The sequence below is a fragment of the Martes martes genome (genome assembly GCF_963455335.1).
Source record: "Martes martes genome assembly, chromosome: 1".
NCBI classification, from domain to species: Eukaryota; Metazoa; Chordata; class Mammalia; order Carnivora; family Mustelidae; genus Martes; species Martes martes.
In genome coordinates, this window is record NC_137888.1 from 37909161 (window position 1) to 37936914 (window position 27754).

The window sequence follows — 27754 nt, forward strand, 5'->3', positions numbered from 1 at the left end:
ATTTGGTTTTGTAGACCTGATATTTGCAGTTCAGTTGGCAACTGAACTGTGCCTTAAATCCCAAGTTCACAGATTTAGAAATTAGACACAGCTAGGATCAAATCCCAAATTTGCTTCTTTCCAGTTGTGTCATAGTCAGCAAGTAATTTGACTTTTCTGAGTCTTAGTTTCCACATCTGTGAGAAAATGATAACAAAACTTCTTTTTTTTTTTTTCCTCTAAATTTGTATTTAAATTCTAGTTAATCAACACACAGTGGACTATTGGTTTCAGGAGTGGAATCCAGTGATTCATTACTTACATACAGCACCCCGTGCTCATCATAACAAGTGCCCTTATTAATACACATCCCCCATCTATCCCACCCCCACCCAACTCCCTCCATTGACTCTCAGTTTGTTCTCTATCTTTAAGAGTCTCATATGGTTTGTTTCCCTCCTTTTTTCCTCCTCCCATCTGTTCATCTGTTATGTGTTTTAAATTCCACAGATGATTGAAATCACGTGGTATTTGTCTTTCTCTGACTTATTTTGCTTAGCATAATGCATTCTAGCTCTATCCATGTCATTGTAAATGGCAAGATTTCATTCTTTTTGATGGCTGAGTAATATTCCATTTTATACATATGCGTGTAGGTACACACACGTAGACACACACACACACACACACACACACACACACACACACAAACACACACACATTCTTTATCCATGTCCATGTCAATGGATATTTGGGTTCTTTCCATAGTTTAGTTGTTGTTGATAATGCCTCTATTAATATCATGGTGCATGTATCCCTACAAACCTGTATTTTTTATCCTTTGGGTAAATACCTAGTAGTGCAATTGCTGCATTGTAGGGCAGTTCTGTTTTTAATTTTATGAGGATGCTCCATACTGTTTCCAAGAGTCGCTGCACCAGTTTGCATCCCACTAACAGTGTGAGAGAGTTCCCCTTTCTCCAAATCCTCACCAACACCTGTTGCTTCTTATGTTGTTAATTTTAGCCATTCTGACAAATGTGTGAGGTGGTGTCTCATTGTGGTTTTGATTTGTATTTCTCTGATGATGAGAGATATTGAGCATATTTTCATGTGTCTCTTAGCCATTTGGTTGTCTTCTTTGGCAAAATGTCTATTCATGTCTATTCATGTCTTTTGCCCATTTCTTAACTGGATTATTTGTTTTTAGGTGTTGAGTTTTCTAAGTTCTTTAAATATTTTAGATACTAACCCTTTATCAGATATGTCACTTGCAAATATCATCTCCCATTCCAAAGGTTGTCTTTTAGTTTTGGTGATTGTTATGTTCACTCTGTGGAAGATTTTTATCTCGATGAACTCCCAATAGTTCAATTTTGCTTTTGTTTCCCTTGCCTCTGGTGACATGTCTAGTGAGAAGTTGCTATGGTCAAAGTCAAAGAGGTTGTGCCCTCTAGGGTGTTGATGGTTTCCTAACTCACATTTAAGTTTTTCATCTATTTTGAATTTTTGTGTGTGTGTGTATAGTGTAAGAAAGTGGTCTGTGGGAGGCCGCATAGTAGCTTGAGTGTGAACCAAACCAGGCCCTGACTCGTGCTTCCTTGAAACCTAAGGGTTAAAGCAATCCTGTGGGTAATAAGTTGAGGTGCTCTTGAGAATGGGCCTGTGCTATGGGTCTCACGCTGTCCTACGCGACCACCCTCTGGGGCTTATCTGGAACAGGACATGCAGGCCTAAGTCGTAAATCTGTGACTTGACTTGCTGTTCCTGCAGGGAACACATCTGATGCCCTTTTGGCCCTTCTCTGTCCATTTATCTATAGGGAACTCATCTATAGGCAGCCCTTTTGGTGTCAGGATGTCTGCACATGAGCCTTAAGAAGCTTTCTAAGGGGAACCTGTGGAAACTATTTTAAGAATGTAATGGATCACTACTTCCTTGTGATTGTCTCTGTATGATATATATATTGGAGCACTCTTCTGAATAAACTGGTACTGCTTGGACATCATCCACTTTGCCCCTCCTGTCCCCATCTCTTTGTGTCTCTTCTTCATTTCACCATCCTCTTGCCCTCTCCACCCTGGTCGTGTTGTCGCGCTGGCTGTGACAGTGGTCCTGTTTCAATCTTCTGCATGTTGCTGTCCATTTGTTGAAGAGACTTTTCTTCCATTGGGTATTTCTTCCTGCTTTGTTGAATATTATTTGACCATATAGTTGTGGGTCCATTTCTGGGTCCATTTCTGGGTTTTCTATTCCATTCTTTTGATCAATATGTTTTTGTGCCAGTACCATACTGTCTTGATGACGACAGTTTTCTAATATAGCTTGGAGCCTGGAATCATGATGCCCCAATTTTGCTTTTCTTTTTCAGGATTGTTTCAGCTCTTTGGGGTCTTTTGTGGTTCCATACAAATTTTAGGATTATTTTTTCTAGCTCTGTAGAAAATGCTGGTGGTGTTTTGATAGGAATGCCATTACAAGTGTAGTTTGCTTTGTAGTATAGACATTTGAATAATGTTTGTTCTAATCCATGAGCATGGAATATTTTTCCATTTCTTGGTGTCCTCTTCAATTTCTTTCATAAGTGTTCTATAGTTTTCAGAGTACATAACTTACTTCTTGAAACTGTCATTATTATGTGGCAAGTGGGTAGAAAATATTCAACTTCAGGCTCTGGCATTTAGTAAGCACTCAGCAAACGCAAGGAATCTTATGGGTTAGATTTTAATCATTAAATAATATAAAATATATTTAAAGTATATGTGAGTATTTATTTTATTTTATTTTACTTTTTTTTCCCAGTGTTCCAAAATTCATTGTTTATGCACCACACCCAGTGCTTCATGCAATATGTACCCTCCTTAATACCCACCACCAGGCTTACCCAACCCCCCACTCTCCTCCCCTCCAAAACCTTGTTTGTTTCTCAGAGTCCACAGTCTCTCATGGTTTGTCTCCCCCTCTGATTTCCCCCAATTCACTTTCTTTAATTCAATTAACTAATGTTGAGTTAAGGAGGGTGAAAGAAAAGATATACAGTCCTTAAAAGTAATTCATGTAGTCCTTATGGTGTTTGGAATTTGCACTGTGTGTCTCCTATCTATTTTACTCTTTCTTATTCAAAGACTTTAATCATATACTAACAAAATGTAACCAACTATTATTTTCTTAATTATAGATTCTTTTCATCTAAAGTGTGTTGATTGTGTAATCATAAATATTACCTTCTTAGAGTTTAATAGTAATAACATGTCTCTTTTTCTTACTAGACACTCTGTCTAATACCTAATATGTTTGTTCTCTTCTTGTGCAATCTTTCCTTGGAACCAGCGGCTGCTTCAAAGAATAAAGTTAAAGGTGAGCTCCTATCCATTCTGCATGACTCACCATGGTTCTTTTTTTTTTTTTTTTTTTTTCTCAATCTTCCAAGCCATCTTAATTGATGGAGCCAATTCTGTTGGTGATAATACTAGTTCAGTGTACCAACCTTAGTCATAAATTCCTACAAATATAAATATATATTATTTCAAATATTCAGTTTCTGATATATGTTGATGTTTGCATGATTGTGAGTTTGTTTGTTTTCTTGCTTTGCTTTTCACTTTATTCCAAGTGGAATACAGTGCTTTTGTGTACCAACGTTTTGCCTGTTGACCTTAATTCCTTTGATAAAATTGTGAATTGGAAAAAAGTACAGCATAAAATAAAGCTGATAGAAAGTCTCAGAAGTGACCAGGCCTTCAGAGAATTATGTGAAAGGAAAAAATCCTTTAAAAAATGAATATTATATACTGTACATTTCTATTTATGACTTTTCTTCCATTTCCTGGTTGGATTAAGCTTATATTTGCTAGAATCCTGGAAATATAATTTCATGAGAGAGGATGTGCTTGTCTAATGCCAGAATATCTCCCTGAAAGGAAAAGACTTTTGGCTTAATGTGTTGTTATGGTTTTGAAAAAAAATTCAAATATATGTATATTTATCATAGGTTTATAGTTTATATGTTTTGATTATATAGTCTCAAGAGCAATCTATATATTTATTTTTTCTTCTTATATAGCAAATATATGTTTCTTTTATCCTTCATTTTATCCTTCATTTATTTTTCAAGTATCTTTCATATATGGAGCAAAACTACATTTACCCTATTGGTCATATAACTATTATCTTCAATTTCCTCATCTACAGAGTATAAATAACAATAAAAACAATAAAAACTATAAAAGATTATCATGAAGATTGAGTGAGGTGAAATATGTAAAATAATTGGTAGACTTCCTGCTGCTACTCACATTTTAAGTAATGCTAGTTTCCTTTGCTTTTCACAAATATACCTCTCTGTGGAGAGTTTTCTGAATCTTCATTGTTTAGTATTGTCCTGCCTAATATATTCCTGTATGTGCTCAGGAGGAACTACCAGGTAGTTTTGTCTCTTTCACCATTTCTCATATTCAGATCTGCCACAAGGCCACCCTTCTCCACTATTCATCTCCCTCCAGCTCTGGCTTCCTCCAGGTTCTAGTTTTAGAGCTAGTTTAAACACTATGACATAGATTCATCTTTGAAGTGTTAACTGCTCCCTATTTATAAATCTAAGCATTTAGTATGCAACTACTATTTTCCTAGCATTATATTTATTTTATAGACCATTGAAAATATAAAAGACAAGGTGGCAAAATTGTTGTTACCCTTTGTTTCAGCCTCCGCTTATACCCTGTGTGTTGTTCAAATAAATGTGCTAATAGGATTAGCCAGTTCTTGCCATAGTAATTTTCTTTCTGGTTGTGAACAAAAGAAACACATTCACAAAGTGTTTATTATTTGATAATGAATACATTTATGAATAAATAAGCATAATATATATAATAAAAGCTTAAAAGTACAGCTTTAAGAATGAAGAATTAAGAACAATGTATAATAATGTGTGAATTGTAGTATATAGAACTTAACTATAAAGGAAGTTAGGGAAAGAGATACGTATTGAAGTTAAAATCCTCCTCAGAGAATGCTTTACCTAAGGGGTGGGGCTTGAACTGATTCTTAAAGGATGGGTAGAGTATACAGAGAAAAAAGTTGTACACAGAAAAAAGAATTCAAAAATATATACTAACATATGAAAGCAGGAATGACTACAGTCCATTTCAGGATTGTGAGGACACGTTTTGAGTGAGATCCTATGTTTTTATGAGAGTGGAGGAAAAAATTTTGATGCTATGACATAAAATTGTATGATCGTAAGTCATCACTTCATTTGATTACATAAAACCTCTCATAATAATCACATCTATGTTCACTTGGTAATTCCTAAAAACAATAGATGATAATTCAATGTACAATAAGCAGGTTATGAAATCGAGGTACCAACTTTTAATTGGAAGATTACAGCCATAAATTATGTTACAAGCGTTTATGAAATCATGTCAGGATTCAAGCTGGCTATGATTTTGCAATGCAAACATATTCCCATGCCCAGTTTAACACTTCCCATAAAGACATCCCTACCATCCCATACTTATCAATTATATTTGTCTCATTTTTCTACCTGTGTACAAAACTGCAGGGGGCTTAAGGACATAGTTTATCCTATGCCACCCTTGTTTTTGCATCTGCAAAGTGTTAGGGAGACAAAAAATGACCCCTTCTAAAATGAACTGGGCCTCAAGTAGAAATTGAAATTTTATTTCTAATGTTGGTTTGAGGCAGATGTATATGATGTAGAGACAACAGAAAGGACTACTAAGTGTTTTATTGTCCAATTTCTATGTCAAGGCAGATGGTCTTCAAACAGGAAAAGTAAAAAAAAAAAAAATGTGGGAAAAAGGAAAATAAAATGAAAGGTAATGCAAGAGCAGATGGTTGCTTAAAAATAGTTCATTTCTCCTGACCCAAACAAAGCACATCCCAGGGAACCAAGGAAAATTTTGGAGAAGATCACATCTCATTCATTTAGCCTTCTGGAATCATCCAAATTTAGAGAGCTTCTGGAATACTGGAAAGAAAAATTTGTCTTGTTTTTGTTTGTTTGTTTTTTTGTTTTGTTTTGTTTTTGAGAAAGGATTACATTCCAGAAACCATAGACTGGTAAATTCGACACTAAATTCCCAATAACATTTTATTTAATTAATTTATTTATTATTATTATTTTTAAAGCTTTTATTTATTTATTTGACAGAGAGAGATTGCAAGAAGGCAGAGAGGCAGGAAGAGAGAGAGAGGGGAGGAAGCAGGTTCCCTGCTGAGCAGAGAGCCCGATGCGGGGCTCAATCCTAGGACCCTGGGATCATGACTGGAGCCGAAGGCAGAGGTTTTAACCCACTGAGCCACCCAGGCGCCCCCCCAATAACATTTTAAAACAGACTCTTAAAACAGCAATTTATGGGTGTTCATATAAAAAGAGAGTTCACTAGGAGACAGCAGTTATTAGGAATGTCATAGAAAATTACTCTAATTTTCTCCCACTCCTTTTTTAAAATATATATTGGTTATTATACTAGTATCTGAGGGCAATGGTATAAACATGATATATCTGAATATCATCAAATCATGTAGCAACTAACCCTTTCCTTATCCGTGCAGAAACTGTCATTCTGATGATCACTAATTCTTTAGTGGTCAAATCCACTGGTAGTTTTCCAATCCACATATTATTCGTTTTCCCCCTGCTGAATATATATTGTTTCTTTTGATTTCCTATTTCCCTCGGTTTAGACTTCATCTTCTTCTTAACTGTTCTTTGCCTTTTTTTCTCTCTCCTTTTCTATCTTATTCTGGGATTTAGGTTTTCTTTAGGTTATATCTTTGATCCCTGAAAAGATCAACTCTTGCAGTTTGGTTAGCTCTCTACAGCATCTCAGAGGGATGAACTTCACCTCCTACAAAATACAGGAAGCAGCCATTTTCTAGATGGTTATGTACCTACAACCAACCTTCCTCATCATTGTTGAGTGTTAAGAGAAAGACAAATGATTCAATCAAATTCCTCTCCTGAAAAAAACTGGGAAAGAAGAAGGAAAGAATAGAAAAACTGAAAGAGGCAAGATAAAGGAAGAGAAATGAGAATCATTTTATTTTATTTTGCAGCCATGAATTTTATAGGTAGACTGAAAAAGATGAATTAAGTTTGAAAAAAGAGAAACAGAAATGTACAAAAAGTAAGAGTTAAGAGAGTGCCCTCATGGTGTCTAATTCCCTTGTTTTAATTTAGGACATGTCTCTCTTCTAGTTAAGCTTTCTAGATAGGTTTCTCTTGCTTACATTGAAAGAGAACAGATTATTATAATCACCTTCTTCCTCTTAAGTGTTCTTAGCTGATTTTAGTTAACACTTTTCTGGACTTGATTTACTAATCTTCTATCTGATATTTTCATCAGCCTACTGAATATTTCTACTTGAATGTAAAAATGGAAATTCTCTCTCTCTCTCTTTTTTTTTTTTTTTTTGTAAATCTGATCCCTTGGGGTTTGCTGTGACTTCTCATGAACAACTATTTGCTTGATTTCCTAGATTATTTGAAACATGTAATTCTGCCACCCTAATGACCCCCATAACTAGTGTGGATTATCAAGTGGTCCTAATTTTATGGAGATAAAATTATTGTCCTAATTGTTTCCTGATTTTAATAGGAGGATAGTAGCTTTTGCATGGATCCCTCTTCTTCAAATTGCTCATTTCTTAGAGCTTCCCTGGAATAATTTCTAACTTGTCTCCTGCTTCAATTCTAAGTATTATACAACCTATCCCGTATTCATATATTACAGTGAATTCATACATTAGCAATCTATAATCTGACTTGCATTCATATATCCTATACTCATATTTCAGTGAAGATCATCAGTGCTTTGTCACTTAGAAATAGTGAAAAAGGTAATTTGGTGTTCCTAAATTTCTTTGCATGAAATAACTTTATTTAACTCTATTATAAACCTATGGACTAAATGTATCATGTGGTTAATATTGTTCCAGAATAATACAAAATTTCTAAATAGTTTTAAACCATTATATATATTTTTAATCTTCAGTCTGGTTTTTAGGCTTTATTTTTTATTCAGAATTTGGCAACTATAGTGGGGATAACATTTTTATGTCATTTCTTGCTATTACCTTTAATCATATAATCATTATTCAGTGTTCAAATAAAAATTAACATAATTATTCTGACTTTGTATAAGAATTAAAAGATAATGAAGGGCACTCAGCAATCTAAATTGAGATACGTATGTGGTCTAGAAAAGAATCAGCATTTCAATTTACTGGGTTTAAGTGCTAGTCACACATAATATTATTAAACAAATGATTTATTCAGGTGTAAATATAAAGTCTGCTGTTCAATCAAAATATAACATTTGGTATCCCAGGTTTCCCATCATATTACACCTTTTGAGGGTGAATTGAAAGGCACAAAAGAAGTTGAAATTGAGACATTGCTTCAAACTATAGTCTTAAGTAGAGAACCAATATTTCAGTTTGTACTCTATAATATGTACTATATATCAAGAACTTCCATTTTGTAGTCAGACAGACATAAATCCAATCCTAGTTTTTCAACTTACCTGAATTGAACACCTGGACAATTTTATTAACTTCACTCAACATTCAGTTGTTTTGAAAATTATATGGGCTAATGTATAAAAAAAAGATTAACCTAGGAAATGGCACATAATAACCTCTCAGTAAATTTTACCTATTATTGTAATAATCATTACTATTATTTATTTAAATGGCATCTGTGGAAAGAAAACAAATATAGTCAAAGACAAATCCAAAATCTAAAATTTTCTGAGTATCTACAATATTTCATCATGATGGCATTCATATGTTTATATTCATTATAACATTAAAATAAATACATGTAACATGAATGGTCTACTTAGGTATTTTTCTTTACATTTCAGTATTAAAATCCAAGGTATATAAATGATATTAAAAACGTTCAACCCGGGGCGCCTGGGTGGCTCAGTGGGTTAAAGCCTCTGCCTTCAGCTCGGGTCATGATCTCAGGGGCCTGTGATCGAGCCCCACATGGGGCTCTCTGCTCAGCGGGGAGCCTGCTTCCCCTCCTCTCTCTCTGCCTGCCTCTCTCCTTACTTGTGATCTCTGTCTGTCAAATAAATAAATTAAAAAAAAAATAAAGTTCAACCCAATAGCAAAAGAGAAGGAGAAAAAAATAAGAAAATTATGTTATAGCAAGGCTTATATAATATTTAAAATGTAAAAATCACTTCCCTTTATCATCAGGTGAAGAAATTGAGGAATAAGATTATATATAATTTCTTTTGAAAATATCACTCAACTCCTTTTATTGAAGCTGTTTGGATTTTAAGTTTGAGAGTATAAAGAATTATTCACTCTAGTGTAACAGCTACAAAATCTTCAGCAAAAGTAACTCATCAAGAAACAATTGTTGAAGCTTATGTTTATTTATCCCACATGAAGCTGATCTAAGGAAATATATTGGTAATGTTAGAAATATAGCAGTCACCCTTTCTCCACAGTTTAGCCTTCCATGGTTTCAGTTGCCAGCAGTCAGCCTAGTCTGGAAGCAGATGATCTTCCTTCTGACTATTGTCAGGTCAATATTAGCCTAATGCTACATCACAATGACTGTGTCATTCACTTAATTTCATCTCATCATGTAGGCATTTTATCATCTCACATCATCACAAGAAGACTGAGCACAGCACAGTAAGATGTTATGAGAGAGGAAGAGGCCACATTCACATAATTTTAATTTTAGTATATTGTTATAAGTTCTATTATAAATTTTGTTTTATTATTGTTAATCTTGGTGTCTAATTTATAGATTAAACTTTATCATAGATATGTAGGTATGGGAAAAATCATAGTGAATATAAGATTTAGTATTATTTGTGGTTTCAGTAATCCAATGGGGGTCTTGGGAAGTATAGGGGATTACATGTAAGGGAATTTAAAAGCATATTATGTCCCTATAATGTATTCACTAAGGGGTTCAAGTGCAAGGCCATACTTCTTAGAAGGTTGTTTTCTTAATCTACCTTCTACTTCATCTCACTTCTCCAGGAAAATTGACAAAGATACTGATATATATGATAATGCAATGATGTTTTTAAATATATAATTTTATGACTGCAGCCTTTTTCTAACTTTTTAAAAAATGGTTAACAATTATAACTATATAGCTAACATTTTTAATGTTTACTATGTGTGAGACACTACACTAAACATTGTGTATGTGTTTTCTAATTTGACCTTCATAAAACGCTTTGAGATAGATACCATTTTTACCTTGATTTTTTTTTTTTAATGAGGAAGGTGAAGCAAAGAATTAAGAAATTTAAGTTCACAAAATCAGTTAAGAGGCAAGCCAACAATTCCAAATCAGAGTTACTGACTCCTGAGTTCTAGCTTTTACTCTATTAAAAGCTTTAAAGATTTCAGAATAAATTAATCATTACAATTCACCTTAATGTTATTTACTTATTTAAATATATTTATCTAGGTCCCATTCACCCAGGTAAGATTGGGGCAGTGAATGCGGGTAAAGTAGAATGATGATCAGTTGTTACTGGGAAGAAATAAATTGGACCTATCTAGTGGCACTTACCTAGTGACAAGGGAAATATTCTCCCAGTAGATTTCTTGTTTTTCATTCTTTTTCATTCCTTTTCTTTGGGTCTCTCATTCATTCACCATATGTTAACCTCACTCCTCAGATATTCTCTCTCTGGAAAGATGAGGCAGTAGTTTCTCAATAAGAAGAGTAGTGTTCTAGAAAAGCTTTAGTCATAACTAATGTGAAATGCTGAAATTGGAAGAGGGTAACAGGGTTAAAGAGTATGTTCATGAAAATCTTATTGAAAGATGATTCAGTGGGTCAAAATGTAGATAACTTTTCTTGTTTTTAAACTGCAGCTTCACTTAATGTAGTTTCTGGTTTTTATTTCTCACTGGATAAGGGTTTTGACATGTATTTAATGTACTTCCTCTGTGGAGTATCTTACTAGTTACTGTTGAACAACTATCCTTCTTCATGTTGCATAGTACAAATTAGTGTGGGTCGGAATAGAAAGACCCCTCTAGATACTTCCTTCACAAATCCAAAAGAATATTATTTTTCACTTGATTTAATGAAGTTTCATTTTCCCCTGCCTCTCCTTTACTCTTGAAATAAAAATAAAGTTTGGAGCTTTCCTGTGAACCTGTGTGTAAACATAGCTCATTTGCAGGGTACAACTTTGTATAGCAATTAGAAATTAGTTTGTGTTGCCACTTTAAGTTTATGTCCTCATTTCCATCATAAATAAATCATTGTAATGTTTTTTATTCTATCTAAACACATCTCATCCAAAGGACAGAACCCTCTGGAACTCAATTCATTCAATTGGTTCATGTCATTCTATTATGTTAATAAAATTGGTATTTGCCTATTCTGCAGCTGCTGTATGGCGTTTAGAAAGTCTGTAATTAAAATCCCAAGGTTTGTGGTTTCTTACAGGTTTCCAAACACAAAAAAAGTCTATTACAAGGGGAAATACAGTGATTAATGTTTAATAGTTGGGCATTTCAGGGCAGTTTCAAGATAAGTGCTCTAAAGCCAACAGTTAAATTTCATTAAAAATAAATTCTAATTTATATTTCAAATTAGATGGAGTGATGATTTTGTGTTTTTAGTGGAAAAGAATCATTTGACTTGAAATCATAATATAAAATATTTATTACTATCAAAATGTTCTATTAACAGCTTTAGAGATGGTTATCAAAGTACCTGGGTTTTAGTAACTGTTCTACTATTTATTTGTTTTTTCAAATCGGTAAGGTAAGGATAAAAATACCAATACTATCTACCTCATGGAATTATAATGATAAATAAAATGATGATTTTATAATGGTATCAAAAAGAATATGTGAAAATACTTTTAAAATAGCTAATTGATGTCCAGATGTAAATAGTTATTAATTAAATAAGGCATAATCGCATAGCCAGGAACCTTATATTTAGTAATAAATAAAACATGGCCCTTGCTCTGAGCCAATGCCAATGATTCATGTGCATGGAAAGACTTTGTAATAATGATATCCATTTTATGTTTTTTCTTACTGACCATCCTTGGAAAAGGAGTGAACAAATGTTTCTTAATTTAATTAAATTTTCACTGAATGTCTGTACTGTGCCAAGATACAATGGGGAGGAAAAATATTGCTTAGTTTTGACTTCATGAGGCTTTCACTCATTTATTCTTTCATTTATTCATTCAACATTGCCAGGGACAGTTGCAAATATATCAGTGAGGAAAAAAAAAAGTAAAGTATACACTACAGTGTATTACAATATTATAGGCATTATGATAAAAAAAAAAAAAAGCAGAGGAGTAAGAATTTGCAGGCAGAGTAGAGAAGGGAGTAGAACATGGAGATGAGGCAAGTGAAAATTTGAAGAGAGAATTGATGCTAAGAGACCAAGCTGAGGTGATCTGGAAGAGAGAGGCTGTAAGGCAGTGAGGAACCTAGTTTATTCAAGAGACTGGGTGAAGTTAGATCAAAACAAAAATCCCTACATGATTTGGGTCCTCATTCCCTCTACAACTACACTGTTATTTATTCCCCTAGCTCATGCTTCTCTAAGTAAGATGAAAAGCCACTGAAGTTTGAGCAGAGGAGGTACATATGCTGATTGTGTTTATAAGATCAGTTTGGATGTTCCCTTGAAGAGAGACTTGCAATGAAAGACATTAGCACACTTTTCCAGGAAATCAGGGGATAGATGATGGCAGCAGGACTGGAACCATAGCGATGGAGATGGTGTGAAGTGATCATTTGAAGTCATACCTAATAGATTTTGCTGAATGGAAGTGTAACAGCATATAAAGGATGAAGTAGAATGATTTCAATGTTTTATTTGGTTGTGTGCGTGTGTGTGTGTGTGTGTATATATATATATATATATATATATATTTATTTATATTTATATTTATATTTATATTTATATTTATATTTATATTTATTTTTTTTGCCTGAAAAACTAGAAGGACACAATTACATTTACACCATGGTGAAGACGTTGGAAAGCATAGAGTAAAATAGTGGAAACTGTCTTGAATACATGAAGTTGGAGATCCAAGTGACAATGACAGGTAGAAACTGACTATGTGAATATGAAATTCAGGAGAAAGTTCTGCACTGTAGAAAGAAAATCTGGAAATTGGGGTCTATGGATAATATATAAAACTGTGAGAAAGGATGGATTTATCTAAGACATAAATGTATTTAGAGAAGAAAACAAAATCATAGGACTGAGTTCTTAGGTGCTCAAAACTCAAGAACAAATGGATGATGAGAAACAAGTTGAAACAAATTAAGGAATCAGCAACTGAATTAAATGTTCTTGATAGATAAGAACTGAGAATGTACCATCGGGTTTATCAATGTGGAATCACTGGGAACCTTGGTAATTGCCGGTTAGTATAAAATATAGAGATTAATCAAATATTCACTTGAAGAAATACAAATTTGCTTCTGCAAAACAATGGCATAGTAGTATAATGAGATCTGATTACAGAGACATTTACTTTAGTAGAAGAAGGCTCCAGTCAAATTTCTTGGAAAAAGTGATGATCAGAAGAGAACTAAAGAACTAATCAGAGCTAAGCAGGTGAAGAAGAGAGGGAGAAACTTTCCAAGTCAAGGGAATGGCAAAGGAGACTAAAAGCCAATATAGTTTCTGTGGAGGAATCAGTGAGATCGAGGGTCAAAATAGCACTGGATATCAAACATAAAATATCTTTGCCAAGACCAATGCCAAAGAGCTTACCTCCTATGTTTTCATCTAGGAGTTTTACGGCTTTAGGTCTTATGTCCAAGTCTTCAGTACATTTCATGTTGATTTTTGTGTATGGTGTACATTAGTGGTCCAGTTTCATTGTTTTGCACATGGCTATCCAATTCTCCTAACACCATTTATTTAAAAAGTTATCTTTTCCTCATTGTATATTCTTGTCTCCTTTATGAAAAATTAATTTACCACATATGTATGGGTTTATTTTGGGGGTGTCTATTCTGCTCCATTGACTAATGCATCTGTTTTATACCAATTCCATACTTTTTTGATTACAGTAGTTTTGTAACATAGTTTAAAATCAGGGAGCACGATGTCTGAAGTTTTGTTATTCTTTCTCAAGATTGCTTTGGCTATTTGAATTCTTCTGTGGTTCTGTACAACTTTTAGGATTGTTTATTCTATTTCTGTGAAAAATGCCGTTGGACTTTTTGGAAGGATTGCTTTGAATCCGTAGACTGCTATAGGTAATGGGGACTTTTTAACACTATTATTTCTTTGAATCCATGAACATGAGTATCTTTCATTTATTTATGTTGTCTTTAGTTTCTTTCATCAATGCCGTATAGTATTCAGTATACAGATCTTTTACCTCCTTGGTTAAATTTATTCCCAAGTATTTTATTATTTTTGATGCAGTTAATTCTTAATGTCTCTTTCTGATAGTTTGTTGGTATACAGAAACACAACTGAATTCTTATATTAATTTTGTATTCTATAACTTTACTGAAATCCTACACAGTGCCTTGAAGTGTCTGTTACAGAGGTTTTTTTCATTCTAAAAACAATCCATTTAGACATTTTAAATGGAGATAGGGACAGAGATGATGGGGTAGTCTCACATTTATAATTTGAAAGACTTACTGAATGCTCATGAAGAACAAATTATATGAGATTACTATGCATATGACAAAGAGACAAGTTGAATTATCTTGAAAGTTATTAGTTTATGAGAAAATCAAGGTACTTTGGCCTACAGTATTTAGTGATAACATCAGGGAGAAATAGATTTGACAGAATAGAAAATCCTTTCAAGAATACATTTGAAACATTGAGCAGAAAAGCAAAAACAAAAATAAGAACCTTTCTTTATATATGAGTTAAATCAGTGCCTCTGAATATTTATAAAGGGCTTAAAATACTTTTTTATTGTTCATTTCACTTCATTATCATCAACACTGCAGACCTTAAAACAGAAACCTAGAATGGCAGTACTGTTATTGTCAGTATGTCAGCCCACAGAAAAATACATTTATGTTGTACCATGGAACAAAAGTAAAAGTAAAGGAAAATTGTAAATTATAATACCAGGAAACAGATAACATTTTCTTTTCCCTAAAATAATACTTATGTACACTATTGATTCTCATATTTGAAATAATATGATAGTTTTTTGTTGTTTTTAAAGTATTTATTTATTTAAATTTCTTTTTTTTCAGCGTTCTAAGATTTATTGTTTACATATAACACCCAGTGCTCCATGCAATACATGCCCTTCTTAATACCCACCACCAGACTCACCCATTCCCCCACACCCCTCTCCTCCAAAACCCTCAGTTTGTTTCTTAGAATCCACAGTCTCTCATGCTTTGTCTCCCCCTCCAATTTACCCCAATTCGCTTTTCCTTTCCTTCTCCTAATATTCTCCATGTTATTTCTTATGCTCCACAAGTAAGTGAAACCATATAATTGACTTTCTCTGCTTGCCTTATTTCACTCAGCATAACCTCCTCCAGTCCCATCAATATTGATACAGAAGATGGGTATTCATCCTTTCTGATGGCTGCATAATATTCCATTGTATATATGGACCATATCTTCTTTATCCACTCATCTGTTGTAGGGCACCTTGGCTCTTTCCACAGTTTGGTGATTGTGGTCATTGGTGCTATGAACATTGGGGTACATATGGCCCTTCTTTCACTACATCCGTATCTTTGGGGTAAATACCCAGCAGTGCAATTGCTGGGTCATTGAGTAGCTCTATTTTTAATTTTTTGAGGAATTTCCACACTATTTTCCTAAGTGGCTGCACCAACGTGCATTCCCACCAAGAGTATAAGCGGGTTCCCTTTTTTTCACATCCTCTCTAACACTTGTTGTTTTTGGCCATTCTAACTGGTGTAAGGTGGTATCTCAACATCATTTTGATTTGAATTTCCCTGATGGCTAATGATGATGAACATTTTTTCATGTGTCTGTTAGCCATTTATATGACTTCTTTGGAAAAGTGCCTGTTCATGTCTTCTGCCCATTTTTTGTCATGATTATATGGTTTTTTGGGTGTTGAGTTTGAGGAGTTCTTTATAGATCTTGGATATCAGCCCTTTGTCTGTAGTGTCATTTGTGAATATATTCCCCCATTCCATGGGTTACCTCTTTGTTTTTTTTGACCATTTCCTTTGCTGTGCAGAAGATTTTGATCTTGATGAAGGCCCCAAGTTCTTTTTTGCTTTTGTTTTCTTTGTCTTTGGAGACATATCTTGAAAGAAGTTGCTGTCACTGATGTCGAAGAGGTTACTGCCTATGCTCTCCTCTAGGATTTTAATAGATTCCTGCCTCATGTTGAGGTCTTTTATCCATTTGGAGTTTATCTTTGTGTATGGTGTAAGAGAATGGTCAAGTTTCATTCTATACATAGGTGTCCAATTTTCCCAGCACCATTTATTGAAGAGATTGTCTTTTTTCCATTGGATATTTTTTCCTGCTTTGTCAAAGATTATTTGACCACAGAGTTGAGGGTCCATGCCTGGGCTCTCTGTTCCTTTGGTCTATGTGTCTGTTTTTGTGCCACTACCATGCTGTCCTGGTGATCACAGCCTTGTAGTAAAGCTTGAAATCAGGTAACATGATGACCCAGCTTTGTTCTTCTCTTTCCACATTTCCTTAGCAATTTGGGGTCTTTTCTGGTTCCATATAAATTTTAGGTTTGTTTGTTCCAGCACTTTAAAAAACATCCATAGAACTTTGATGGGGATGGTATTGAAAGAATAGATTGCTCTGGGCAGTAGAGACATTTTAACAATGTTTATTCTTCTAATCCATGAGCATGTCATGATTTAATTGGATAGTTTCAAATCTCTTGGCTGCTTAACCAGAGTTTGGGAATACAAATAATATATATTCACAGTGCAGATGCAACTAGTTTGTGGTAGTATATTCAAATATGCCTAAATACTTTGGAGGGAGGAAACTTTAAAGACCCACTTATTTATTTACTTAAGAGAGAGAGTGCATTAGCACAAGCAGGGGGAGGGGCAAAGGGAAAAGGAGAAAGAGAATCTCAAGCAGACTCCCTGCTGAGCATGGAGTCTGATGCGGGGCTTGATCTAAAAAACCCTGAGATCATGACCTGAGCCAAAATCTAGAGTCAGACACTTAACTGACTGAACAACCCAGGCAACCCAGGAAACTATAAAAAAAAAAAAAATCAAGAAAAACACACTAAAAGTCATATAAAAAATGCACATCTTGCTCTATTTTGGACATAGCAGATTAAAGGTTACTTATAAATTTGATTTTTTTTCCTAGAATTCAATTTGAGGTTATTTTAGTGACATCAAAGTGTTAATAATATGTGTGGTTTATTAATTTAAAGGTTTATTAATTTAACTTACCACTTAGGTGTTTTCCCATGCTGGCCAAACAAAAGCCACCTAATGGTAGAGTAGGATACCAAATTTTTTCCATATAATATTTTCTCCAAAATGGGACAATCATCTAATGGGCACTGAGTTCATTTAAACATGCTGTCTTGATACGAGGCAGGAATACTGTTTGGACAGTGTTGAACAATCACCAAACAATCCATGAAGTAATTATTTTCCATCTCAACCAGAAGTCAGCTTGGGAAGGAGTGTCAAATCTCTTGGCTGCTTAACCAGAGTTTGGGAATCCCAATAATATGTATTCACAATGCAGGTTCAAATAATTTGTGGTAGTGTATTCAAATGGAAGCTCAGGGATCAGAGAGCTAATATTTGTGTACATTAGGATATACTTCCCCTAGAAATAGAGATAGATGTTTCTATGCAGTCTGATGTTTGACTCATTAAAAACTTTGAATTTGCTTCTCTGCAAATAAAAAGTTACTTTTCCAGCATGAAATAGTTTCTTTGTCATAAATGTGAGGAATAAATTTAGATTTAGGTGAAATGTAGCTATACAGCTGAAGATAGATACATAGATTTTAAAATTCCTTACAAGCTTTTTGGAGAATCAACAAATACTTTAGGATTTTTTCACTCAAATCTTATTTAATGTATTTGCCATGGCCGAGAGGTCATTTCAGCATGATAATCTGACTCTGTATTTATTAGAACAAAATAAGTATTTAATGAGCATTTCTTCTATAGTTATCTCAGTAATCATAAGATTTTAAAGGTCTTAGTCATTTTCAGGACATTTCTTAAAATAAAAGTAAAGGAAACACATGCACCCATGGCCTAGTAAGAGATACACAAAAAGAAAGCTGTCCTTATAAACTGCAACTGTTCTATTTTAAAATCTAGCACCTAGAAATACATTTAGTGACACATTAATTTATTCACATTTAATAATTTGCACATTCATTTCCAAAATACCTACTGAATTCAGGTGTAAGTTACTAGTCAAAAATAGTGATAGTATATTTTATATTTTGGAATCAAATCTAAAATCTTAACACATGTGTCACTCTCAATGATTTAAAATAAACTAGCAACAAAAATGAGTGCTTTTATAATCTAATTTTAAGAAACTACATATTATTTTTGCAAAAACTTTCCCTAAGAAAATAAACATACAATTTTGCCCTAGATTATTCCATTTATCATTGACTTCCTTATAGCAAAATAGAATAGAAGTTTGCATTATCAGTTTCTATATTCTGTTATTAAACTTTGACTAGTAATGATTTACATACCAAAACAAATTTTGAGGGAATGGAATCATGCTGCTTTTGTTGTTGAAAATTCTCTGTGGTGTTAAAGGAAAGTGTCACCTTAAAATGAATTGGAGTATGGACAGTAAATTTTAAAATGTCAATCATATTATTTCTAAAACTGGTAGAAAGATGAATATACTAAGATATATTTTCTGTTCTTGAGTTTTAAATAAATTAGATGAGATTTGTTTCCTTTTAAAATTATATAACTGCTTCAGCTTCATCAATAGTTTGTGCAAGTATAAATGACAGATCTGAAATTAACTTGGGCATATAATTGAGGAAGAGAAAAAAGTAATTTGAGGGGAAATAATAAAGTGGCTGGGAAATGAATAAGGTAACAATAAAATTATTGAAAATACATATAAAATGCAAGTTGCACTCATTGTAGGGAATACAATGTCAGAAAGTGCTTTTATTTTGAAAGGTAATAAAACTATTTTCATTTTAAATATCAAAGCATTTATAGTTACAGGTGAGGAAGCACTAGAATAGATAAAACTTAAACAATTGCCGGGGCGCCTGGGTGGCTCAGTGGGTTAAAGCCACTGCCTTCGGCTCAGGTCATGATCCCAGCGTCCTGGGATCGAGCCCCGCATCGGGCTCACTGCTCAGCAGGGAGCCTGCTTCCTCCCTTCTCTCTCTGCCTGCCTCTCTGCCTACTTGTGATCTGTCTGTCAAATAAATAAATAAAATCTTTAAAAAAAAAAAAAAAAAAACTTAAACAATTGCCTAAGTATGAATAAAAAATAATATTTACCTCTTTGACACCTGTGTGACTCAGTTGGTTAAGCGACTATGTTGACAGGTCATGATCCCAGGACCCTGGGATTGAGTCCCCCATGGGCCCCCTGCTCAGTAGGGAGTCTGCTCCTCCCTCTCCCTGCCCCTCCCCTGGGTTGTGCTCTCTCTCTCTCTCTCACTCTCTCTCTCTCAAATAAATAAATAAAATATTTTTAAAATGCCACCTACCTCTTGAAACAATCTGTTATTGGTAATTAAAAAAAAAAAAAGACATGTCAGAAGATCAAAATTAAAGAATGTGATGTCAATTCTCATTATCAGATTCTGTGATATGTGGCACCTGAGTCTGCATTCAAAACTTTTTTTTTTTTTCAGTTATTGAGAGTCATATGCAAAGGACAGATGTGATCTCTGATATGAGATGAAAAAAAATGTAATTCTTACTCTTGCAAATGGACTCAGTTTAATCAGCTAGTTTTACCTTGGAAACAGGTCTGCTATGAATAATAGTATTAGATGTGAAAGAATAGCCAAATGCAATTAATATTAAGATCAAACAACTTAAAGGAAAAGAATTAATTACATACACATTCCAGTTGGAATTCAGTTGGAATGGGTAACCAGATTAATAACATTTCATTTTCTAAGAAATCTGGTAAGCTAATCTGTCTATCTTTTTGATAATTTTAGGTAACAAGTGTTATTCCTACTCACTTTATATTATAGACTGTTTTACTTTTCTAATAGTTAAATGGTATGTTCTTTTTGCATGCCTGTCCCAAGGAAAGCTATAATAGCATCTGATCCAATAGCTTCAGTAATAAATCAGGTATAATGAACGCTTCCTGACAGTGTGGGGATCAAATAACTAAGATTTTCCCACACTAATTCTAAATGCTTGCTTTAGGTTACCATTGTTTCAATCTATAGTGACGGTTCTTCAGGTTTGTTATCTGAAATACTTTAATTTTTGCTTCACATTGATACTTGTATTATCATTACAAGAATACAATAATGATAATACTTGTATTATCATTACAAGTATCAATGTGAAGCAAAATTAAAGTATTTCTTCTTATTCTTTTTTTGTTTGTTTATTTCTTTATTCCCCCTTTTTTCTTCTTGCCTGGGACAGCAATATGAAGCCCTACTCCTTGTCTTCTAGTATCAGTATACCAATGGATTCCCTAGTTGTTCGTTTGTTTTCAAATTACCATAACAATTAACACCCCTAGTTAGGAGGTTCAAGTCCCTACAACATTAGTTGACTCCCTTAGATGAGTTGTTCTTTTCCTGTGCAAGGAATTTGCCCCACAACCCTACCAGAAAGTATGTGGAGCCAACCCCCCTCTGGCTCTCTAAAGCAGTTTTGCATTTTCCTAGCACTGATTAATTCCTTACATCTGATGTTAATTTCTGTGTTCCCTTTTTAATCATATTCTCTATATTCAGAGCTCAACTCTATGCTCATCTGATCTAGCAGATTTTTACAGAATAGTATAAATACTCATCAGTAATTCTTGTCCAGGAAATAGTTCTTCTTCCTTTTCTATAAACTGAGACACTTTTATGTTCCCAGGTGTCTCTCAAACAGTTACTGAGATACTTAGTATGAGTTATAGGATTTAATTAGATCATGCTATGTGCTTTGTTGAGTCCCGTTATAGGAATTAATATCCCTAAACAAAGAAAAAGTTGAAATTCTTCAACCACTTGACCTAAGTGAGCATCTAAAATGTTTCAATATCATCATTTAGTTTAGCATAAGGAGATATAAATTCAGCCAACAGCTGCCCTGCTTATATTTTTGAAATTTCTCTATATAATTGGTAAGTGCATTAGTGTGAAGTCAGTTGCTCCTATCTTAGATAATTTATGTTCCCCAGGAGAAAAAAATAAGAGTGAATATTTGGTATTTCATTACTAAATAACAAATTATCTCACACAGGGAAAATTCCCTATCTATGCCACTATCACCTTATATTACTCAAGCTGAGATTTAAAAATCTAATATACTTATTACTCCACCCATTTGAGTTGTGTATTTTACTCTTTCACTCAGTTAGAAAATAAAATTGGAAGTAAAGTACATATAATTTACTTTTTTTTTAAAAGCCCCATAGACAACAGAGACAATTGGAAGCCACTATTTCATAAATCATTTGAATTATAAGAAAGCATGTAGTGAATTTCTAAATCTAAAACACTTCTTTTTACAAATTAGTACTTGTTGAAAAATTTTTAGGGATATAAGATAATGTTTTTCAGTAATTTGACTACCTATTATGTGTTAAGCACTGGTCTAGCCGCTAGGAATATAAAGGGCTTTGTCTAGCAGTATCTAACACTCTCTTGTTTCCTATTACCGGATTATAGAATACAAGAGCCCACACTGATATTTTCATGAATTTTAAAATAAGTATATTTTTATTTTATTTTCCATGTTAGAGGCTCTGACCGTTAATCAGAACCAACATTATGATAGTGTCATCTAGTGGTTCCTATACCAACTCTTGGGCATTTACCTATAGAGGTATTCTTTTATTTCCAGTGTATGAATTATACATGATAAAGCATGCTATAGATACTATGCATATCCTTCTATGTATGGTAACCTTTCCTGAGACCTTGTGTTGAAATCCACTATAAAAATTATTCTCAAGGGGTGCCAGGGTGGCTCGGTCGGTTAAGCATCTGCCTTCAGCTCAAGTCATGATCCTCGGGTCCTGGGATCCAGTCCCAAGTCAGGCTCTCTGTTTAGCGGGGAGTCTGCTTCTCCCTCTGCCCTCTCCCTCTGTGCTTGCTCTCTCAAAAAATATTCTTAATATATCACTGAATATAGTGATCTGGTTGTGTCTGTCTCTCCATTCTAAAAAACACATGATAAACCCTTAAAAAATAGATGATAAATTAAGTTGAATTGATATTTTTAAGTTAACTGTCAGTGACTTAAATTATAAATTTTATTTCAATTATGGTTTTTGTTGACAGTATTTGAGGGAGTAATAATTTAGGAGCAGAAAGGAAACATAACCTGAGACATCATGAAACATATTTTTGAAAAATGGATCCTTTGAAATTTGTGTTAGTTTTTCTTAGTAGCAATTATATCATGTCTGAAATCTATTTGAAATTTATCTTTTCCACATTAAAAAATATTTAACTACAAATATAATTCCAGTGTTCCAGTTGGAAACCCGGTGGCACTGAACCAAAGACGAAGGCCATCTACAGAATATAGATTACACTTTCTGGTGGAGGCGTGTTGGAGTACTTCTCAAGTTCCTACCCAGCTCCAATCTGTTTTCTTTAAAAGAATATATTTTCGTCTGAGATTTTTTTTCCCTCTGACTGCTTGTTATATACACCCTTCATTGATTTAGTTCTTTCTACGATGTGATTGCATTTGTCTTTTTCCAAGTGTACCAATTTCTGCAAAGTTATGGCCTGAGCAGCTCTTATTCTCTGGGTGGTTTATGTAAATAACAATAATAAAACCCCCCGAAGCTTCATCCCTGTTCCCAGTGGTATCCCACTGACCTCTTTTCAGCTTGAAAAGGTTCTATCTATGGCTGATTTTTTTTTTTCCTTCCCACTGGCAATTTTCAGACTACTGTGCTTCTTCATCTGATTTCTTGACTCTTTCTTGACTTAAGAATTAATTATTGAAATGTATCAGATGCACTCCGAAAATGTCAGTGTATTTGGTTGGATTTACTAAGAAGCACAGCTTTTCAACCGACGTGATATTGGAACTGAATTTCAAGTAGTGCCTTTTTCCACATATCCTTTTCACAGGCAACACAAAAACATAATGCAGATGATCTATACCATCTCTGAAAAGAATTGTTCTGTAGAAGGCCATTTGTCTCTATCACTTTAGAGCAGAATGTTTACCTTTGCATTTTCGTGCCTTTTTTTTCATTGAAACTTTAACAAACACTTTGTATAGAACTACAAGAGACTCGCAGAAGCTGTCCATCTATCCTCCTGCCTCCAAACCAGCCTGTGGCTAATTTAATCTGTCCAATTCAGATGGTTATTGATCCTGGTATAAAAGGAATTCACAACCTTCCTTGTATTTGGTGGAATATTCTACAAGTCTTATTCTTACAAACTCAGACACAGGAATTCATACACTGAACAGCCCAACAAGGCAGATTGAGGGTGGAAGCAATTTAAACAAAAAGACTAAAATCACTTGAAAAGAAATTTTAAAGCATTTATTCAAATATTGCAGGCATGATTTTAAGAAAGGGAGAGATGTTTTAAGTCACAAGACATAATTTTAAAAGAATATTAAAATTCTATATGCATTAACTTGCAAAAAAAAATTATTAGGCACCTACTGTAGGCCAAGCTGTGTTTCAGGGCTTCTGTTTTATTGGAATATATGATGAATGAAAGAGACATAGTCCATATGCTCTGAACATATATCCTAGTGCAGGAAGACGACAACAACACAGCAAAATGAGGAGACAATATAGTTACATTTGAAAGTGATTAGTACCGTGAAGACAACACAGGGAATGAGGTCAAGACATACCTGTAGGTGGAGGTATTGCCCCCCACTTTTTTTTTTTAATATTGCTATTTTTAATGAAATAGGGTAAGGTCTTATTGGTAAATTGACATTTGGATACACTGAAGGTGTCAAGGGCACAGGTGAGGAGGATATTATCTGAAGAACACAGAGTAAAGAGTAAGACCAGTGCAAAGGCTAGGCACGAATGTACTTGCTGCTTAAGAAAGAGTAAGGGCATCTGGTGTGGGTAGAAAGAGAGGGTGTAAGATATGGAAAGAAGTAGATGAAATCAAGGGGTAACATGACCTGGTTGCATAAAGCCTAGGAAGCTAGCTTGGTAGTTTCAGCTTTTAGAATGAGGCAGTTGGGAAGCTTTGGAGGATTTCCAGCAGAAGGCTGACGTGATCTGCTTTATGCATTTAGAAGATAATTCTAGTTACTCTTTGGGAGGTAGAGAAGTTAATGCCATATTATAGAAAAGAGATAATGGTGGCTTTTAGTATGTGCTGGCATAGAGTTGGTAAGAAGAAATTGCATTTGATTGCCAAGGGTAGCCAGTGGAATTTTTTCATAGTTTGGAGGCAGAAGGAAAAGAGGAAGAAAAGCATCGAGGACTTCTACAAGGCTTTGGCCTATGTGGCTGGAGGGATGTCTTTCCCATTAAGTGAGATGCAAGAAATAATGGACAAATGTATATGGAAAATGTAATAACTTCTATCCTATCTCCACAACTGAGTTTAATTGCTAATGTATATTACAGACATTATTTGTAGATATGTGTGTATATACTATTCATATTATAAAACCGCATAGTATTCCATAACACAAGTAATCCAGGCCTATGTACCATCCTGCAGCTCTTGAGCCAGGTTGGGAACCACAGAATCTGAAGGGCCTCCTAACACTCTCTCTTCCTAGACTGAATATGTTGCCTTGTCTGCGTTAGGAGCTTCTCCTAGCCCCAGGAGCTCCTTAGGCAGAGTTGCTCAAAGATCCCTGGAGCTTCTCTTGTTTTCCTGTGATTCAACAGATGACTGGCCTCTCAATTTCCTTTCTCTTTCCTACTCACGGATTTTTCTTCTTATGGTTGTGTCTAAACTCCCCACTACACCCCCTCATGTTTCTTTCCAAATCTTTTGTTTCAGTCCCCCCGCCCCCCAGATTTTTTTTTTTTTTTCTCCAGAGACCAGGCTTTTAAAATCTGAAACTTGAGAAAACTTCATTTTTTCTAATGTTTGAACGTGTATTTTCCATCATGATACTGAACAGCCTAAAAAGTGCCCGATTTAGGAGAATGGGGCAGGGTGAAGAGGAGAACTAGGTGGATGAGTAAATACAAGAAAGAAATATCATAATATTTCAAAACTGTGCTGCCAAACCAGAAGTAAACAACAACCCATAGTTGGATCTTTAAGCACTTTCACTTGCATTTTAAAAAATGACCCTTTATTCAACCTTGTGAGATAGCAGCTTTACAGATGAGGGATGTGTGACTGAAAACATTAATTTCTTTTAGGATCATCTATGAATAAATAATATATTAACTGAAACCTGGATTTTCATATTTCATGACAAATAATTTTCTACTTCATATTTCTTTAAGTGCTTGTATATTGACAGAAATACATCACTCTCCTTCCATTTAAAAGAAAGGGCGAGGGGAGCCTGGGTGGCTCAGTCAGTTAAGCCTCCACTTGATTTCAGCTCTGGCTGGTCTCAGGATTGTGAAATCCAGCCCAGCATTGGTGTCTTGGGGCTCTGCAATCAGCAGGGAGGCTGCTTGTCCCTCTCCTTCTGTTCTTCCTCTCTCTCTCTCTCAAATAAATAAATAAATAAATTTTAAACAACAACAACAACAAAAAAAAACAGTAGAAAAGAAAGGGTGAAAAAGACACTTGTAGTAAATAATGAGAAATTGACAAGTGCTACAGGAAGTGAAGGAAACATCAATGGTAAGAGAAGATGAGGATTGTAGAATCAACCGAAAACCTTCAGTCTTCTGTAATGTTATAGTGTCTTATGACTGCAGAAGAAAAAGAAAAAGAAAAAGGAAAAGAAAAGGGAAGGGAAAAGAAGGGAAGGGAAGAAAAGGAAGAGAGGGAAAAAAGAGGAAGGGAAGAAGGGAAGAAGACAGGAAGGAAGAAAAGCGAAGGGAAGGAAGAGAGGGAGGACGGAAGGGAAAGGGAAGGGATAAGAAGAGAAGAGAAAAAGGAAAAAGGAATTAAATACATATGGTAGCAGCAGTGCAATAAGAAAATATAAATCAATGGTCCCAGGGGAGACATGCCGACTGTTACATTGTTTGAAATAGAACGAAAACTTTGCAAATTTATGAAAACTTTGGACCTTGTTAGCTCATAAATATTTAAACATTATCTTGATGAGATCATCAAAATTGCTAGAATATAATTATTTTCTTGTTTGTTTTAATTATTCCACATGATGAAGAAAAGTTTTCTAACATTACGTGCTATTGGATGATATTCTATGGAAAGCATGACTAGTGTGGGTCTAATATAAGGAGGCATAACAATATACTTAAAAACTTTGATATAAATGAATTTCTTCCATAAGCTGTAATGGAGTTTGAATCAAAGGAATATGGTTAATTGTGAACATTTTACTATAATATCAAACATCTTTTCAATGTGTCTTCAAAAATTTATGTGCATGAAATTGCTTTATAAACTGGCAACTTTTTCTTTCTTTTATTTTCTGTTGAAGCATAACTCCATTAGTGGAAAATGAAGATACTTTATGTATTTTTTTTTTTCCTCTATCAGACTCTTCAGGAACATTCCTCTTCTATACATCAAAGCCTTTCTCTTGTCACACTGCCCGTAATAGGTCTCAAAATTGTTAGCTTTCAAAATAAAAGCACTGAAAAGTTCATTTATATTCTTCTTATAATCAACTTTATTTCATTTCTGTCTAGACACCCATTAAAAAAAAAATAACCATGCAGCATTGCCAAAAGAAACTGAAGCAGGCAAAGGAGCCTAAATTGTCTTTGGATCTCCTCTCTAGTCAATTTACTTCTCTACCCAGTTTCTGATGGTATCTTTGTGCGGGAACTCTGACTGTATCTACCCCAGCTGAATGCTCACTTATCTGAGTCTAATAGAATCAAGGCTCCAGATTCAAACGGGATGGGGAAGACTAGGAGAAAGATATCATGTTAGTCATAGGGCATATGGCTCAGTTTTACTTGATATGAAAAGCATTCTCTGTCCAGTTTACTTACTCTTTCCACAACTGCCCTCATCCCGCATCCCATTTGGGTAGCTTCCCTTGGTGCTCTCATGGTACTCTGTACTACCTCTCTGAGAGCACTTACCCATACTTTGTTGTCTTGTATATGTCCCTTTATTTTCATAAACTAAGAAAATTTACTAGTCCCCAATATAGTGCCTGGTAATTCATAGTTATCCGATGTATGTCTTCTGAATAAGTGGATGAAAGTAGCCCGAGATGTGCTGTAAATATGAGACTAACAATAACAATAATGAGAATGATAATAGCTAAATCTTATTGAGCACTTACTAAGTGCAAATGCTTTTCTAAGTGCTTTTGCCCATTATCATATTTCATCTTATTACAACCCTAGAAGAAAGAGAATTATTATGGGTTTCATTGTCATGAAAATAATTTACATGATAATTATTCTTCTGATATCTCCACTTTCCTGGTATAACCTATTTTTCCCTACTTATCTTCACATTATTAAAAGCTTTAATGAAGTGCAGATCAATTTTGTTATAAATTGCCA

General features: G+C 34.3%; 1 protein-coding gene across 7 annotated transcripts in view; it reads left to right on the forward strand.

The window, feature by feature from the left end:
* The window catches only part of CADM2 (cell adhesion molecule 2), a gene marked incomplete at both ends in the record, with an annotated part of 1059071 nt that overhangs the window by 742870 nt on the left and 288447 nt on the right, over positions 1-27754 (forward strand). For 5 of the 7 annotated variants that reach the window (XM_080813985.1, XM_080813987.1, XM_080813989.1 and 2 more), the window contains one exon: positions 3310-3336. The exons of the other annotated variants lie outside the window; for them this stretch is intronic. In XM_080813985.1, coding sequence (XP_080670111.1) covers positions 3310-3336 — 27 coding nt within the window. The remainder of the gene's footprint in view (positions 1-3309; positions 3337-27754) is intronic. 7 annotated transcript variants of the gene reach the window in all.